This window comes from Gymnoscopelus microlampas (assembly GCF_963454915.1).
Source record: "Gymnoscopelus microlampas genome assembly, chromosome: 21".
Lineage (NCBI taxonomy): Eukaryota > Metazoa > Chordata > Actinopteri > Myctophiformes > Myctophidae > Gymnoscopelus > Gymnoscopelus microlampas.
The window spans coordinates 32,922,078-32,938,526 of NC_139958.1; the positions used below are offsets into that span (position 1 = coordinate 32,922,078).

Sequence of the window (16,449 nt, forward strand, 5' to 3'; positions counted from 1 at the left end):
GCATGCTGGTGCCACGCACGAAAAATTGCAGATATTTTCTGCTATTTTGGTGTGGGACACCAGCGTACAACTAAATATAACTTTAGGGTTATAAATTGCATTATGAAATTGTCATCCTAAAATGTGTAAGTCCTCGCAAGTATAGTAGTATAAATGTGTGTGTGTGCACATGTGTGTGTGCACATGCAAGTGTGTGTGTGTGTGTGTGTGTGTGTGTGAGTGCACTTCTGTGCTAAAAGGCCTGACTTTGCGTCACTTATCCTTCCATTGGCTCCCTTTGTGGTTTCCACTCGTCACAGAATGTGTACCCTGACCCTCTCTTGTTTTACAGTAATCAATCAGTGACCACACAATGCACTTTTCTTTCTTTTTTTCTTTTTTTCACTTTAGGTGTAGATCGATGCAGTGCAGCAATGTGGTACAGAAAGTGGGTTGACAATTGTCCAAGTGAACAGAAGAGTTCTGTAAATCTCTATTCCTTTACACTTTTGACAGATTGCACAAGAAGGGAGAGCAGAAATGGACAATCTGCAGCAGCCAAAGTCAGCCAAACTTGGCTATACGAGTGTTTTATCTTGTACTGGGCAATCTGCAGTGGTGGGAAACATTGTGGAGGGTGAGGGAGACCTTAAAACGCTCTGGGACTTCCGGCACGTGCATTGCTCATTAACCCATTTAATCTGGGAACGCATGTGTTTTTGAACATGTGCAAATCTTAATACATATACATTTTTGAAACAGCATTTTTAACTCAGATCTTTGCTTCTAGAGGTCCAAACAAAAAATGTTTTTCACATTTTCATGATTTAAAAAAAAATAGCAGATCTACAAGCTCATAGCGCGGCACTCGGTGCCACGCTATGAGCTTGTAGATTTGCTATTTTTTAATTAAAGAAATGACACAGATGCGTTCCCGAATTGAATGGGTTAAAGGTAATTGTCAATGAAACATTCATACAATAACAGTTTTTTTTCAGGCCTCTTACTAAATGATGTCTCAAGTCATCTTTGTGACTATTGAAAATATCACACAATGAAGCTTTAAATTAATTACATAGGGACGTGTGCCAATTAGCTTTGATTAGCTGCAATCAACTTCTCAATAGGATCCACGGATTCAAGTTCTCAGTCGCTATTCGACCAATTTCAGTCATTTGGATTCCATAGAAGCCAGCAGACGTGTTGTGATCTTGTTGATCAGCTATTTCCGGTTATTACTTATGTCAAGACTAAAGAATATGTGAAGTGGTCACTAGCGATAGAATACTTGTTCAGAAGCATCTTCCATAAACATGAATGGTCACAGAAATATCATATCAATTTTGGATTTATTCAACTGGTTGGCTGTATGTAGGTTTAGAACCTAAAAATTACATTTTCAGTCTTGAGATGTTATTGTGCTTTATTCCATGAGGATCACCCTTGTTTAAAAACAAAACAGAAGAAAGAAAAATCTGCTGCATATAATTGCCTTTCTCTGGTTCTCCAAGCTGTCTGAGCTCCTTTCAACAATTGGAAGCTACAATCACCTAGTAAATCGGAAGGGATAGCAAACAGTCTGGCTAAGGAGCTGCCCTGATGGAGTTATGCTTACTGAATATTTAACCCATTAAGGCCGGGAAAGCATCTGTCATTATTAGATTTCTTTGGCTATTCAAAAAATAGCAGATCTACAAGCTCATAGCGCGGCACCGAGTGCTATGAGCTTGTAGGTCTGCAATTTTTTGAAAACTCGTGAAAATATGTGCAAATCTTTGAATATATTATTTTTCAAAGCGAACATTTGTAAAATATTTTGTTCCAGGGAGTTGGGACCCCCAGAAGCAAAGCTTTGAGTTACTAATGTTCGCTTTAAAAAAATATATATTGAAAAAATTGCACAAATGTTGCACAAAAATAGCAGATCTACAAGCTCGTAGCTTGTATATCGGCTATCTTTGAATAGCCAAAGAAATCTTTAAATGACACAGATGCGTTCCTTGTCTTAATGGATTAAAATCACCTTTTAGTTTCAAGAAGTGTGCAAACTCTGATATCCTGGGGGCCGGGCAGCTCTGCTGCCAGTCCCTCTTGTATTTGCCTTTTCTTCTTCAGTCTTCATTTTCTATCAGATCAGCATTCCCATCCATGATGAAAATAAACAAAACTTCACAATTACATTAGGGCAAGTATAGCTCGACAAGTTCATGCCTTTGCCTTGGTGTCTTAAGGTTGCGAGTTCTAGGGCTCGGGTGGCGCAGTGGTAAAGTCCCACCACCACGGACGTTGTCGGTTCGAATCCACCGTGGTGCGTACGGCTTTGCGGGGGGGCTCCTCACTGGCAGTAGGATACAACAGCAGTGACCACACAGAAATGTGTGTGGGGTGGAATTAATTGGCATAACGACTAAATTGGGGAGAAATAGGGGGTAAAAATAATTGCCTACTCTAAAAAAACAACAACAACGTATAAGGTTGCGAATTCTAGCCCTGGGCAATGCAGAATGAACATGCCAATTCCGCCTCGGGCATTGTGCCGTGTGAATTAGAGACACGCACGACTTCAAGGTTTAATGGGCATTTTGATCCGGGCAGTCGTGCTAATCGAACCTCCTGTATTTCTCATTTGTTTTCCTCCGCTTGGTATTTTGCTCCTTCCTCCTCTTCCTATTCAAAATGCCTGCCCTGACCCATTGCTGCGTAGCTACTATTAATCTATATTTTTGTCAGTTAGTCACAGCTCTACTCTTTGTTGCAGCATAATGCCACAGGATATATTTCAGTGTTACAATTATCTGTTATGCTAGCAAGGAGCGGTGACTCGTTTACATCCAGGGTGGCAGCTTAATCATGAAAGAACAGGACTCCATCTCTATATTGGGTAAACCGGTATAAAAATACATTATTCCTGTGATTCAGTGAGCAGGGCACAAATAATAGTTTGGTTGTATAAGTGACTCTCCATCAAACGGACTACTTCAGATTACAACAGACTAGCTACAACAGACTGGCTGTTGACAAAAGTTGGCATTTAGTTCAGCACAAACTGTGGGCCGATGTGCACATTGTTGTGCGCATGCGTTACAGCTGGCAGTGCCAGTGTTGCCAGGTCTGCTTATTATAAGCGACTTTGGGCTTGTTTTCCTGTAACGTCGCTTGTAAATATTCATAGTTGCGGGTTGCTTTTGTTTGGGCTTATTTCTGGAGTGTAGTTGCTTATTTGGGCTTGCTTTCAAGATTATTTTTGAAAATAGCTGATGTAATATCGATGGACACGACCGAACCTGCTCGGTCGTTCATCGACGGTAAGTCCCGACCCGTCGACTCGGCGCTATCTACAACAGGTTGTCGGCAGGAGACGCTTTCCAAGCCTTCCGCGGGCGAATCGGGCCGATATCAGTGCGGTGGAGAGCTGCCTTAATATTCAGTAGGGGACAGTCATCTATAGAGCAGGGGTTGATTATGTTACTAGAGAAATTGATGTAACTATGTACACAAATACCCAATATTCTACTGTGGAATATGATACACATTTATGGACCTATCGACTTGAGGAACATTACTGGTCTGGACCTTTCTACTTCCTTTCATCTATATTGTCACACTTGTGCAAAATATACAACACTAACATTAAAGTAATTGTAATATCTCAAGCAAGAATCTTCATTAGACACCCAATTGACTGAATTTAATTTTCCCATTCCAGACATTTTCAACTTGGTAATGTTGTAATGATGGAACCATTCCAAGAGCAGTGAGTCTCCGCACTAGTTGAGTGGTGTGTTAAGTAAGTTATTTATTTATTTTGGTCCATTTAACATTGATATACACACATGCAGTTAAGTCTACTAATGTCAGTTGCCTGAAAAGGTGTAGGCTGAAGCCGAGGCTAAATAAGCCTTCATAATAAATGAACTCTAAACGCCAACAAAACCAAAGAGCCTGTTGTGGACCTCAGCCTTAGTCATCAATGATCAGGCTGTCAAGAGAGTGGATATTTTATATATTCCTTTTCTAAACAAAAAGTGTTCTTCCTTCAATAATTTAAGATGTCAAAGGCAAGGATGTGTGACTTTTACAGAGCTGTGAGGGAAAGCGTTTCCGCATTCTCCATCACAGTGCGGCATGAAAACTGCTCAGTCATCAGTCGATGACAGAAAGAAGCTTAAGGGTAGTGAGTGCAGCATCAAAGAATGATCGGTCACGACTTGCCAAGCACAGAGACATTTAGAACATCTGCATTCTACGGATGGCTCTGAAAATACTCAGGGACCCCTCTCGTCTAGCCAGCAGTTTTTGTCCCACTTCCTATTAGCAGGGGTGGACAAGTAAATACTCAAGTATTCACAAGTACATGAAGTGCGTTTCTTTTGATATATCAATGCACTGCTGTATTGAAATGTAGAACATAACAAATGAAAACGGATTACTTTTTGGAAGCTTTTTGTCATATGCAGTTAATCCTATTACATAAAGCACTTAAGTCTCTCCCTCATTAAGCCTCAATAATGATAGCAGTAGCCATGAACTGTTCAAGTGGTAATTTAATCATGATCAGCTAGCCACTTGTTTCAGCTCTCATCCGTGCATTTCATCCAATTGCGGGTCCATTTTGCACACACAAAAAAAAACCTTTCCTAAGGCAGGTTCCACCTTGTGGATTTCTTTGACGTCCCCCTCTAATGTCTCATGAACATAGAGGCTTGAAGATGTGCACTCGTGCATGCACTGCACACACACACATGCTACAATCATCATAATGCAGTTTATACAAATGTCTAACGTTTGCACTTATCTAGTGGTGGTGGTTCACGGTCATCTCTTCAATAACACTTTAATTGTGCTGCCACCCCTGATATAATTAGACTTTCGCTGTACCTTAAGATTGCAGAGTTGAGTGTTTCGGCTCAGAGCAATGCCTTCTGTGTTTGAAATTGAAAATCGAGATGATAGCTAAAAAGCCATTAGCTATGAGTGTTGTTGAGGAAGATACTGACTTAATTAACTTGGGTCTTTTTCTCCCTCTCTCCCCTTTTTACTCTTCTTTTTCTTTCACTCCTGTTCTTTGTGTTCTGTCTCCTGTCTCTCTCTCATTCTTCCTCTAACTCAGTTTTCCTCTTTCCATACGCCTTCTCTCTATCTTGCTCTTAGGTCAATGTCAGTCTTTGATGATGGTGTCTTTCTTTCTCTTTCCTCTGATGTTGTCTTTGCCGCTGTGTTTATATAGCTTGTTCTGTGCCGCCCTGTATGTTAGGTTTGCATTGCTATATATGCATTATGTTAATCCCGACTTATATGTCTTCTTATGCTGCTCTGAAAATAGCTGACTTACAAGCTCACAACGCGTTGTGAGCTTGTAGGTCTGCTATTTTTGGAACATGACACCGTCATGCGACGGAGCATAAATTAGGCATTTGCTTTGCTTTCCCAATGGCTATCACTGTTGAACTCCTCAAATGACTGTCATCAATCAACTTCAAACATACGCACAATCTCTTTCCTTTGACCTCGTGCCCAGCACCATCAAAAGAGACGGAACCCTCTCTTTATGAGACGTTACACTTAATAAAGAAACCCATATCTCTTTTGTATGTAGAACACTGACAGGGATCTTTTACATCTCAATTCCAAAATGACTCATCCTCACTCTATTCATGGCAGACTTTTATGTAAGAGGTGAAATAATGAACCAGGCCTTATTGCTGGAGATGAAAAGAAAACAAGACATTGAAGAAAATAGGACATTAAATTACATTTGTACAGGATGTCTTAAAACATTCACAAAATGTGGTATTCATTCATGCAAATATATATATATATATACAGTATATATATATATATACATATAGCTACAAATAAAGAAGTCTTACTAACACATTTTTCTTTGATCTAAAAAGGTTATTTAGAGCAACCTGTTTTGCATCAATATCATGCAAAACAGGCTACAGTTGATCTACTCTGTAAATGCCTTATAAATTTGCCAATTTGGCTCTTATATTCCCTTCTGTCATGTGTGTAAGGGATATAAGTGAGCCGGTCATTATTGGAGAAGAGTCTAAAATCTCCACTAGCAATACACACCCAACCAAACCAAAGTGGTTTGGAGCACTGTGAGCACTTATCCTGGGCAAGGTGAGGCAACAGGCCTGCCTGGGGGTCCCGAGTGGACCCCCGTCTGGTACTATCCAGTGAGCCAGTCCAAAGTTCTGGAACCACCACCAGGGACCGATCCTCATTGCTGTACTCCTACCCGCCTATGAGCACTCATCTTGGGCATATAGGAGCCACCAAAATTTGCAGACCTACAAACCCGGCATGTTTGGCCCATAATTTGATCACATATCAATTAATGTTGTTACTAAGAAGTAACTGTGAATTAACTTCCCTTACAGTAACTAACGATATAAGGTGATAACACTTTACTTCAGGTTACAAAGTCATAGTGACTTCAACATTAGCTAATGTTGAGCTACAGGAATTCATGATTAATTCATGCATTAACTCTTCATGAGTTCATCATGAAATAAGTGTATGAATTTGTGCTCTGGAGCAAAGCATTACCAATTTTAGTGTTCAGCCTGCTCTCTCTCTTGGTGGGACGTTTATGTTAAGAGGATACAGGAGCTCCTTCTTTTGAGAGCAGACAATCCGTTTGTCAGCTCAATGATTGTCAAGCCCAAGGCTTCTCCTTGAACTTCTCTGGTAACGCACACACATTGATTTGCTGGGTAATTGAGTAGAAATACTGCACGTCTTGACTCCTTGTGGCTATATAGCCTTATGAAGGCTCTCATCTGAACCGGCTCTAAAATTTGACAGGCCATTTGTCAACTCTCTGCCCTCCAAGCAGAAGTCTTCATCTTCAGTGCTGGTAATCGACAAGTAGGCTGACTGATTTAAAGTACAGTACTGTATGACCAGCTCCTTGGGGGGCCTAATTTATACTTTGACATACAACCACACCGCTTGCCAAAATAACAGGTCTTTAAACTGAGAGAAAAATACTTAAAAATGAACCCTTATTGAACCATAGGTTCAGAAACACTAGCTGTCACATTATTTTGAACCGCACAGTGTTAACCCATTGAGACCTGAAGCCGATTCTACATGTCTCCTAAATCTCAACATTCTTCTGAAAAACGCATGTTTCTATATCAGTGGTGTTCAATCTTTTTCATGTCAAGGACCCCCAAAATTATTATGTATTTGGCCGCGGACCCCCATCAAAATATTTTGTTCCAGGGACCCCCAGAAGCAACAATTTGAGTTAAAAATGTTCGCTTTAAAAATATATATATTCAAAGATTTGCACACATTTTCACGATTTTTCAAAAACAGCAGATCTACAAGCTCATAGCGCGGCACTCGGTGCCGCGCTATGAGCTTGTATATCTGCTGTTTTTGAATAGCCCAAAGTGTAAAATAATGCGTTTTAGCTCAAATCTAAAAATGACACAGTTCCAGGTCTTAATGGGTTCATTTAACCTCAAAGAGGGTACAAATGGAACTGAATGGACCCGCGAGGGACTTCATTGTGCGTGTGTAGATCTGGGAGCAGGCTGGGACTGACTCCAGGGAAAGAGAAGGATGAAGTGAAATCACAAAATGCACAATCAGCTGCCTCTGTACATGCTCATTAGAAAACACCATGTTTTACCTTGGCATGCTATGGCGCTGACAGTGGAGTCAGGGGCTACGCTTTGTTTTGTCTTTTAATCATATATTTGGCAGCTGCTTATTTATGCAGGCAACACGTTGCACTATAGTCAAAAGGGAAAGCAATATGCACTTCACCACCAAACAATGGCTTTTATCGTGGGTGGAGGGAGGGAGAGAGAGGCGGAGAGAGAGAACAGCAGAGCCGAGGCCTGTGAAATCAAATATACAGACTCCGTTTGGAGCTTCTGTAGTGTGTAATCTCTCTCCAGACTGTGGGATCATATTTAACAGTCAGCTAAGGCAGTGGTTCTCAAACTTTTTCATGTCAAGGACCCCCAAATTGACACTTATTAGCCCGCAGACCCCCATTTCAAAAGATATGCCAGGGACCCCCATAAGAGAAGATTTTTTTACGGCTCTAGCAGTGATTCTCAACCATTTTAATGTCAAGGACCCCCAGTTTGACATGCATTAGGGCTACGGACCCCCATTTAATGGCATTTCTATCTCTTGGACCGCAATTTATATTGTAAAATCAATGTTAATTTAACTCTGAGAGTGTACAAATGGAACCAAATGGACCCGTCAGGGTCCATTTGGTTCCATTTGTACACTCTCAGAGTTACAAGGGTCCATTTGGTGCCTAATCTATCATTTAGCTGGGGACCCCCTGGAACTCCCTCAAGGACCCCTGGGGGTCCCCGGATCCCACTTTGAGAACAAATGAGCTGAGGAACTCAAAGCTAGGGTCCAGTCCAAACAAAAAAGCAACAATTCCTGGATCCAGCTAATAAGATCAACTAATTATCCCCGTCAGGCCAGAAAGGCCAGGGTGGTTATATATTTCTTTGCCCTCGTCTGTGTGTGTCTATAACCACGGGAAGTAGGGGTGTTGCACACTAATACATTTGCATGACGCATTATTTCCCCCGGTCTTGAAAGAACCCATCACCCATGCATAATTCTAAGAAGATTTCTGTCTTTAAAGCGCTGCAAATGAAAAAAAGTCTGGTTGTTAGTTCCTCATGTCATCATAAGTCAATTAAGGGTTACGGTTCGAAATGTGAGTGTCAGCTTTTCACTGCCTACACCACACTTAACCCATTAAGACCTGGAACTGTGTCATTTTTTAGATTCGAGCTAAAAAGCATTATTTTACAGTTTGGGCTATTCAAAAATAGCAGATATACAAGCTCATAGCGCGGCACCGAGTGCCGCGCTACGAGCTTGTAGATCTGCTATTTTTGAAAAATCGTGAAAATGTGCACAAATCTTTGAATATATACATTTTTAAAGAGAACATTTTTAACTCAAATCTTTGCTTCTGGGGGTCCCTGGAACAAAATATTTTGATGGGGGTCTGCGGTCAAATACATATCATTTTGGGGGTCCTTGAAATGAAAAAGATTGATAACCACTGATATAGAAACACACATTTTTCAGAAAACTGTTGAGCTTTAGGAGACATGTAGAATCGGCTTCAGGTCTCAATGGGTTAAATGCTGTCCAGAGAGAGGGGTGGGGGGCAGAGAGAGAAGAGGGTGATTTATTGTTATTACCACTTACGTCCGTAGCCTACTAATTCATTAGAGTTTTAAAACTTGCATGGTGTTGTGCAACAGCGTTGCTGTCCATGGTGCTTAAGAGCTCATACGTGTAGAATCCATACGCTGTGATTAGTGGGTACGTTGGCTTCTGAAAAGGGCCTCCAAATGGCAAAGGTTGCTACTGCCTGTTTGTAGCTAGATACGATGCATGCCCACCGGGCAGTGGTGGAAAAAGTACTCACATTTTTTACTTAAAGTAAAAGTAGCAATACTGCAATATAGAAATACTCTGTACAAGTAAAGGTCCGGAATTCAAAATGTACTTGAGTAAAAGTACAAAAATATTGGTATCAAAATCTACTTAAAGTACCAAAAGTAAAAGTACCCATTGTGCAGAATGTCCCATTTCACAAGTTTTCAAATGTCTACAAATCTTTTGAAAATAGTAGATCTACAAGCTCACAATGCGTCGCATCGCGACGCATTGTGAGCTTGTAGATCGGCTATTTTCAAATGGCCGAAATGTAGGGCTGAAGTGGGAAATATATGTTTTGTAATAATAATCATAACCTACAAAGTAACTAGTACCTAAAGTTTTCAAATATTTGTAGTGGAGTAAAAGTACAATATTTGCCTCTGAGATGTAGTGGAGTAGAAGTAAAAGTACTGAAAATTGGAAATACTCCACTAAAGTAAAAAAATACCTCAAAATTGTACATAAGTACAGTACTTGAGTAAATGTACTAGTTACTTTACACCACTGCCCACCGGACAGACAAGCTCAGATCTACAGTACATGCAGATCTGCATGTAAATCAGCTATTTTTTTTGCTATTTGTTGTATGACAAAGAATATAGGGCTAGCCTGCATAACATTATGCCAGTGTGACAACATACCCCACACACTTATGACGCACGGGCACCTGTTACTGTACTGTTGATGTTGTTTCCCACAGCAACATTTCTAGGAAGTTCACAAAGTTTGCAATGTTCAAACCAGCAGAGATAAAGCTTACAACCTGAAATAATCTATAAAGTTGGCTCTATTTGTACCAGGTCTCCTGAGCCTGAACCTGACTTTGCTTTTGGTCCATGCAGCTCATTTTTAGATATATTACTTTCCCCCCCATCTCAGTGTTTTTCTACTGTTATATTTCATTTGTCGGCTGCTTCGTAAATTGTTCAATTTAGGTTCAATTTTGATCTGCAGTTTCAGATCTTGGTACAGAGAGATATCTTGAGAAAATAACATTATTTGCCAGTGTGTCCTCTTTCGTTCCATGGCTTCACAGCAGCTGGGCATAAAGGACAGACATCTGCTGCGTCACTTGTTCTCGGTGTTCTCCTACTCCAGATGGCTGGTGGTTTGCCAAAACATTCAATAGCAAACACTTGATGATTCTTTGGTGGTTCTTATGAGGCTCAGAAACATTTGATTGACCAAGTATATTTTCACATACAGTTTGAACATATACCACAACAATGTCATCATCAAAATAGATAGGATGGATAGATAAATTAGGTAGATTGATCAATGAAGTACACAGTACAGGGTTTATCTGAGACCATAGACTATGCCTTGCCAACAGTGACCTCAGCCCAATTGAACACTTGTGTGTGTCAGCTTGAGTGTGCTGTTCGTGCTAGAGAGACCAACATCAACCACATCCTGGTTGGGACAGTGTTGCCAGATTCTGTGAGAGAAACAAGCAACCAGGTCTAGGAAAACCAGCCCAAAAGAAGCCACTATGGGCCACATGAGCACTTTAACATATACATCAGCTATTTGAAAATAGCAGATCTACAAGCTCACAACGCGTCGCGATGCGACGCGTTGTGAGCTTGTAGATCTGCTATTTTCAAATAAAATCTTGCGGGGAAATTATAATAAGCAGATCTGGCAACCCTGGTTGGGGAGTGGAATGCCTTCCCACAGCAGTGTGTGTGTGTGTGTGTGTGTGTGTGTGTGTGTGACCAGGCTGGTGATCAGGTTCCACCACACACTGCTGAGGCTCTTGACTGTTTCTGAAATGAAAAATGATCAATATGCCTGGTTTCTTACTTCTTGTTACTGATAGATTTCAATCATCCAATCCGCCAAACAACGCCAAACACGAGTCGATAGCAACAGCAGAATAAGCTTCTTGGGGCAGAGAATATTTGGCACATCTTTCATGACGGAACCCACACACTCAGCTGTGCTGCTCATCCCACTAATGCATAATGTGCCTTACATATGGGCCACCATTTAAAAGCCTTTTCAACTGAGACAGAAACAGGCCTTCCAATGGTATAAAATTATTGCCAATAATCATTGTTTCAACAGAGAAATAATCTCTCTCTCTCTCTCTCTCTCTCTCTGAGAGAAATATGTATATGTATATATATAAAAATAAATACAATCTTTGGTTGAGTTATATTCTCTTACTGTTGATATTGGCTATCTGTCAATCTAAAAATAGGACCTGGCGTGCAGCATGGTGTGGGTCAAGGTATTGCTGTCTAATGAATCCTCCAGTGACTTGGTAGATCCCACGAGAGCGTGTTGTCCGTAACTAGGCAACGTATTGGTTGCACACGGCTGCGTCACTTCCTGACAGGCGACGGTCCAGGGCAGAGAGCTGAGAGACTCCACACACACACACACACACACACACACACTCAGACAGTGACAGTCGCTCGTATAGCCTTTGGAAGCGGAGAGGACCGAACAGCAAAACTGCAAATTAGTCTAGTTTTAGAGTCTTAAAAACCAAACGCAAAATCATCGACAAGAGCAACATGTTAATCTCCAGGTTGGATGTAATATTGATGTATTGATGCAGACTTGGATATCATTTGCGAGTACAGTAAGTAAGCCTGGCTGGGGGTTAGCGCGTGTCCAAGATAAGAAGTTCATACGCGGATAGGAGAAGAAGTGCTGACCAAAATAACTTCGGACAATTCTGTACGAATCGCGTTCGGATTGTGGTGATCATACAACTTTACTGCTTCCCCGGTGAGAGGTTTTCGTTTTGTTTTAATTTCTACATCGGGATCTTGTCTCTCCAGAGCCTGTTGTTGACGGCGATCAGCGGACACCGGAGAAGAGGAGAAGCCACCTGACCTCTTTTTACACAGGACAACAAAACCGACTGGATCCTGTACGTGGTCATTATTATACTAAAGCTCTCTGACCGGATCGGGGCAGAGTTTTCCACCGAGATGTTGGACATGTAGGCGCGATGATGCTTATTGGGGCCAGGAAGTTTTCATGCAATTGTTTCTGATATTTAAATCGATCAATTATGGATATCCATTCACATTAACTTGATTTGGCTGTACGTTTTTTTCGCGATCCGTCCTGTGAATTACGAACAAGTGGTTTGTTACATCCATGATCCATCAGAGCCAGCCAAGCCGATATGGCTATTATTAACGTAGTGGACGTCCTCGGGGAATCGGATTGCAAGGCACCGTTTTAATCTCGCTGCTGCTGCTGCCATAGCCCTATAATGTCCGCGCTGTCCCCAGTGGTCCGGTGGTGCCGTGCCGTTGTCCTCCCCGCGGTGGTGGTCCCGGTCCCCCTGCTGCTCTAACTAAAAAAAGCATGATGAGCCACACGGACCTGGAGCGCATGTCGCTCAGCTCCTCGGCCAACTCGGTGGCGTCCAGCGCGCGGACGCTCTCGGCCAACGTCAAGAAGCTGCACAACGCGCTCAACCTGCTGCTCGACGACTTCGAGCGCGAGCAGTTCATCCACTGCCTCAACGTCTACCACTCCAAGCGCAACGTCTACGACCTGGTGCAGACGCTCAAAGTCATCCTCAACGCGCCCAGCAAGCGGCAGCTCCTGCCCATGCTGCGCCTCGTCATCCCGCGCTCCGACCAGCTGCTGTTCGACCAGTACACCTCGGAGGGCCTGTACCTGAAGTCGGAGCTGGTGGCGACGGTGGCGACGAGCAACGGCACCGGTGGTGGTACCGGCGCCGAGACGACGACGCATCAGCAGCAGCAGCAGCAGCAGCAGGGTGACTTGTTCTGCATGCCCGGCGGCAGTCCCACATGTCCCCCGCCGGGGCATTTCTCCTCCTCCTCGCCAAACAATCCCCCGGAGGTATACAGATTATTGGTTTACAGGTTTACCTATCCTATAGGTCAATGGTTCTAAACCTTTTCAGGCAGTTTTACCCACAAAACAACCCTATTTGAACTGGGGACCTCTCCTGACAAGCACAGGCTCTATGCACAGCAGCCATGATGTGAAGAACTTCACAGGTGTTGCCAATGATACTAATCAAGGCTCTGTTCCTTTCATGGTCAAACAGAGTCAGGGTGCTGATATTGTTCATATTAGGTCACTGGAAACACTCTGCTACACCAGTGGGTCTACAGTTGGGGTCCAGGGACCCTCATGGTTCCTTGAGGGGGTTCCAAATGGCCCCTTACGGGTGTGTAACTCTGAGAGTGTACAAATGGAACCAAATGGACCCGTAAGGTGGTGCCAATGATACTAATGAAGGCTCTGTTCCATTCTCCATTCTGGTCAAACTCCGAGAGTGTACAAATGGAACCAAATGGACCCTTACGGGTCCATTTGGTTCCATTTGTACACTCTCAGAGTTATGGGGGTCGTGGAAATCAAAAGGTCTGAGAACCACTGTGCTACACTAAATGGAACAGAGCCTTCATTAGTATCATTGGAAACACCTGTGAAGGAAGTGATAATATGGCTGCTGTGCATGGAGCCTATCGTTGGAGTTGAGGCATTCAATTTAAGTTTAACTCGGTTCCACAGAGACATTTTGTGAAAATGGCCGATCTGCAAGCTGACAACGTGAGCTTGCAGATCGGTTATTTTCACCAGTATTATATTTGTTTGACAATTTGGCCATTGTTGATTACTTTTGATGCAGTAACGGTCTTTTTTTAAGGATTTAAAAAGGTCTTAAAAGTCCTGAAATTGTCAGTTTTACGGTCATCTGGGGACCCCCCACAGGTTGAGAACCACTGTCCTAGATTACTATTTTGTATTACCTTGGATTAAGAGCGTCTGCTTGCTAAAAATGCCCCTAAATTGTCAAAATTGTCTCAGATGGCGTTGCGGGGCTCGCCGGACAGCTTCAGCACCAGCAGCGAGGGGACAGCTCCTCTGGTGCCGCTGCTGGGCAGACACTTTCTGCACGAGCCTCCCGGGGAGCCGAGGCACGTCTCCATGAAGAGGCACAAGAGCAACGAGGGCCTGGGCTTCAGCATCCGCGGCGGCTCGGAGCACGGCGTCGGGATCTACGTGTCGCTGGTGGAGCCCGGCTCTCTGGCGGAGAAGGAGGGGCTCCGGATCGGCGATCAGATCATGAAAGTCAACGACAAGGTGTTCGAGAAAGTCACCCACGCCGAGGCGGTGAAGGTAAAAGGAAGTTTTATTTGTTTGTGCTTGTTTTAAGAGAGTGGGGAAAGTGGTGTGTGTGTGTGTGTGTGTGTGTGTGTGTGTGTGTGTGTGTGTTTTCGCACGTAGCCCACGTGCTTGCATATCGGCTAAATCTAGAGAAAATACAGTCACAACTATTTTACAGTAGATGGGATCATCAGCAGCTTATAGCCTTATGAATTGGTGCAAATGACAAAATCTGCAAATTGTAGACTGGCCTGGTCCTGACCCTAGATCTCTAGTCAACCTCTACCTGAAATGATGTATTCATTAACTGGATGTCTGAAGAAACTGACCTTTTCAAGCTAACAAGGCGATTTATGAAGGAAATTAGTTGTGTTGTTTATTGTGGTGACCACAGTGGTTAAATAGCTATGAGATGTATGCAGACATGTCACAGCAATGAAGGGAAACTGCATGCACTGAGGAGCCAATGTAATTGGACCCTTTCTGGGCAGGTGGTATAGCTACAGGGGGACTGTATCAACCACTCTGCCTTTAAGCTATAAACACACGATAAGGCTGTCCCGCTGACCATTTCATGCCTTTTATATAGGCTATACCATAGTCAATGTTATTGAGCCTAAAGGAGCCTATTAGCAAATGAGGTAATAAAGGAGTATGGCTGATCTGCGCTGCAGATGCATTAATTTAAACCTTGTGGGGACCTTGGTTTTACGAGGCTGTATGAGCTGTCCGTGGTGCTAAAGACTGATTCTGGGATCATGCCTTCTCCCTCCCTCCCCCTTGCTCTCTCTCTCTTTCTCTCTCTCTCGCTCTCTCTCTGGCAGTAGAGCCTTTTCTATAGCCAGCTTTGTCATCTGAGAGTGCCACATTTTTTTTATTTGAAACTCAGTTATTTTCATCAAGCGCCACACTCCTGCAACAACGTATAGGTCTATAAATTAGCCTTCACTGCTCTCATTCGTCACCAGTCTACGTAAGCATACAGTATGCGTGCGCTCAGAGTAGCACAGAGACATGACATCACACTAGACGTAGGCCTGCGTTGAGTGCGTTCCCGAAATGTTGAGAAAACTTTCATATCAAAGTCTAAATTCCGTTCTTAAACTGGTGTCCACTTTTGTATTAGGCAGGCTACAGGTTTATCCCCATGCAGTTGCAGCCACGCAGGTCACTTTGGAACCCCATGCAAAGCCAATGCCTCGCTGCACAATTGACTAATCAGCACACACAGACATTGCCAGATACGCCTATCAATAAATCAATCAAACTTTATGCAGGAATTCATCCAGCTGACACAGGAAGTTCATTTGCAGTATGGGGCCCGCTTGCACAAATAGAAACAGTGCTTAAGTATATGTAAGAGAAGGATGCACAGCGTACTAGACCTACAGAAACAGGGACTTGTAACCTATCATTCCTCAAATTTTAGAATTGACCCTGAGAGTTGAGTCAACTTTTACACTTTAGATACAACAGGTTTTGCTGTGTAGCGAGCTGACATGTTTCATCGACTGAGTGACCTCTGTGTCCATTATGCCTGTTGTTGAGCAGTTCATTGATGTTGTTCAATGTGTGCAATTAATGTGCGATGATTTTAAGTACGCTGCTTTTGGGGCTAGGCATAGAAGGCTACCACACATACGGACTATGAAGTCTGCTTTTGAGCTGCACTACGCACTACGTAGATTTGGGTTTTTACCGATAGCCTTAATTAGGTTCTCTTCATTTACAGTCCTACCATTACTGCAAGGCGACTACTACTACTGCTGCAACCAAGCCTACTCCTACTACAACAAACACTTTTATTAGTCGATTGCATTTGCAACTAGCCTACATGCTTGCAGCTTTCAGGGATGAAGGGAGATGGGGGTGTTAACTAGGTCATTTGTA

The 16,449-nt window shown here is 42.9% G+C and overlaps 1 protein-coding gene across 1 annotated transcript in view; it reads left to right on the plus strand.

Annotated features, from left to right (window-relative positions):
* Positions 1-12,777: 12,777 nt before the first annotated feature.
* whrna (whirlin a) overlaps positions 12,778-16,449 on the plus strand; it is a gene marked incomplete at its 5' end in the record, with an annotated part of 218,535 nt that continues 214,863 nt past the window's right edge. The window contains 2 exons of the mRNA XM_084046074.1: positions 12,778-13,281; positions 14,260-14,571. Of these exons, the coding sequence (XP_083902200.1) occupies positions 12,778-13,281; positions 14,260-14,571 (816 nt within the window). The remainder of the gene's footprint in view (positions 13,282-14,259; positions 14,572-16,449) is intronic.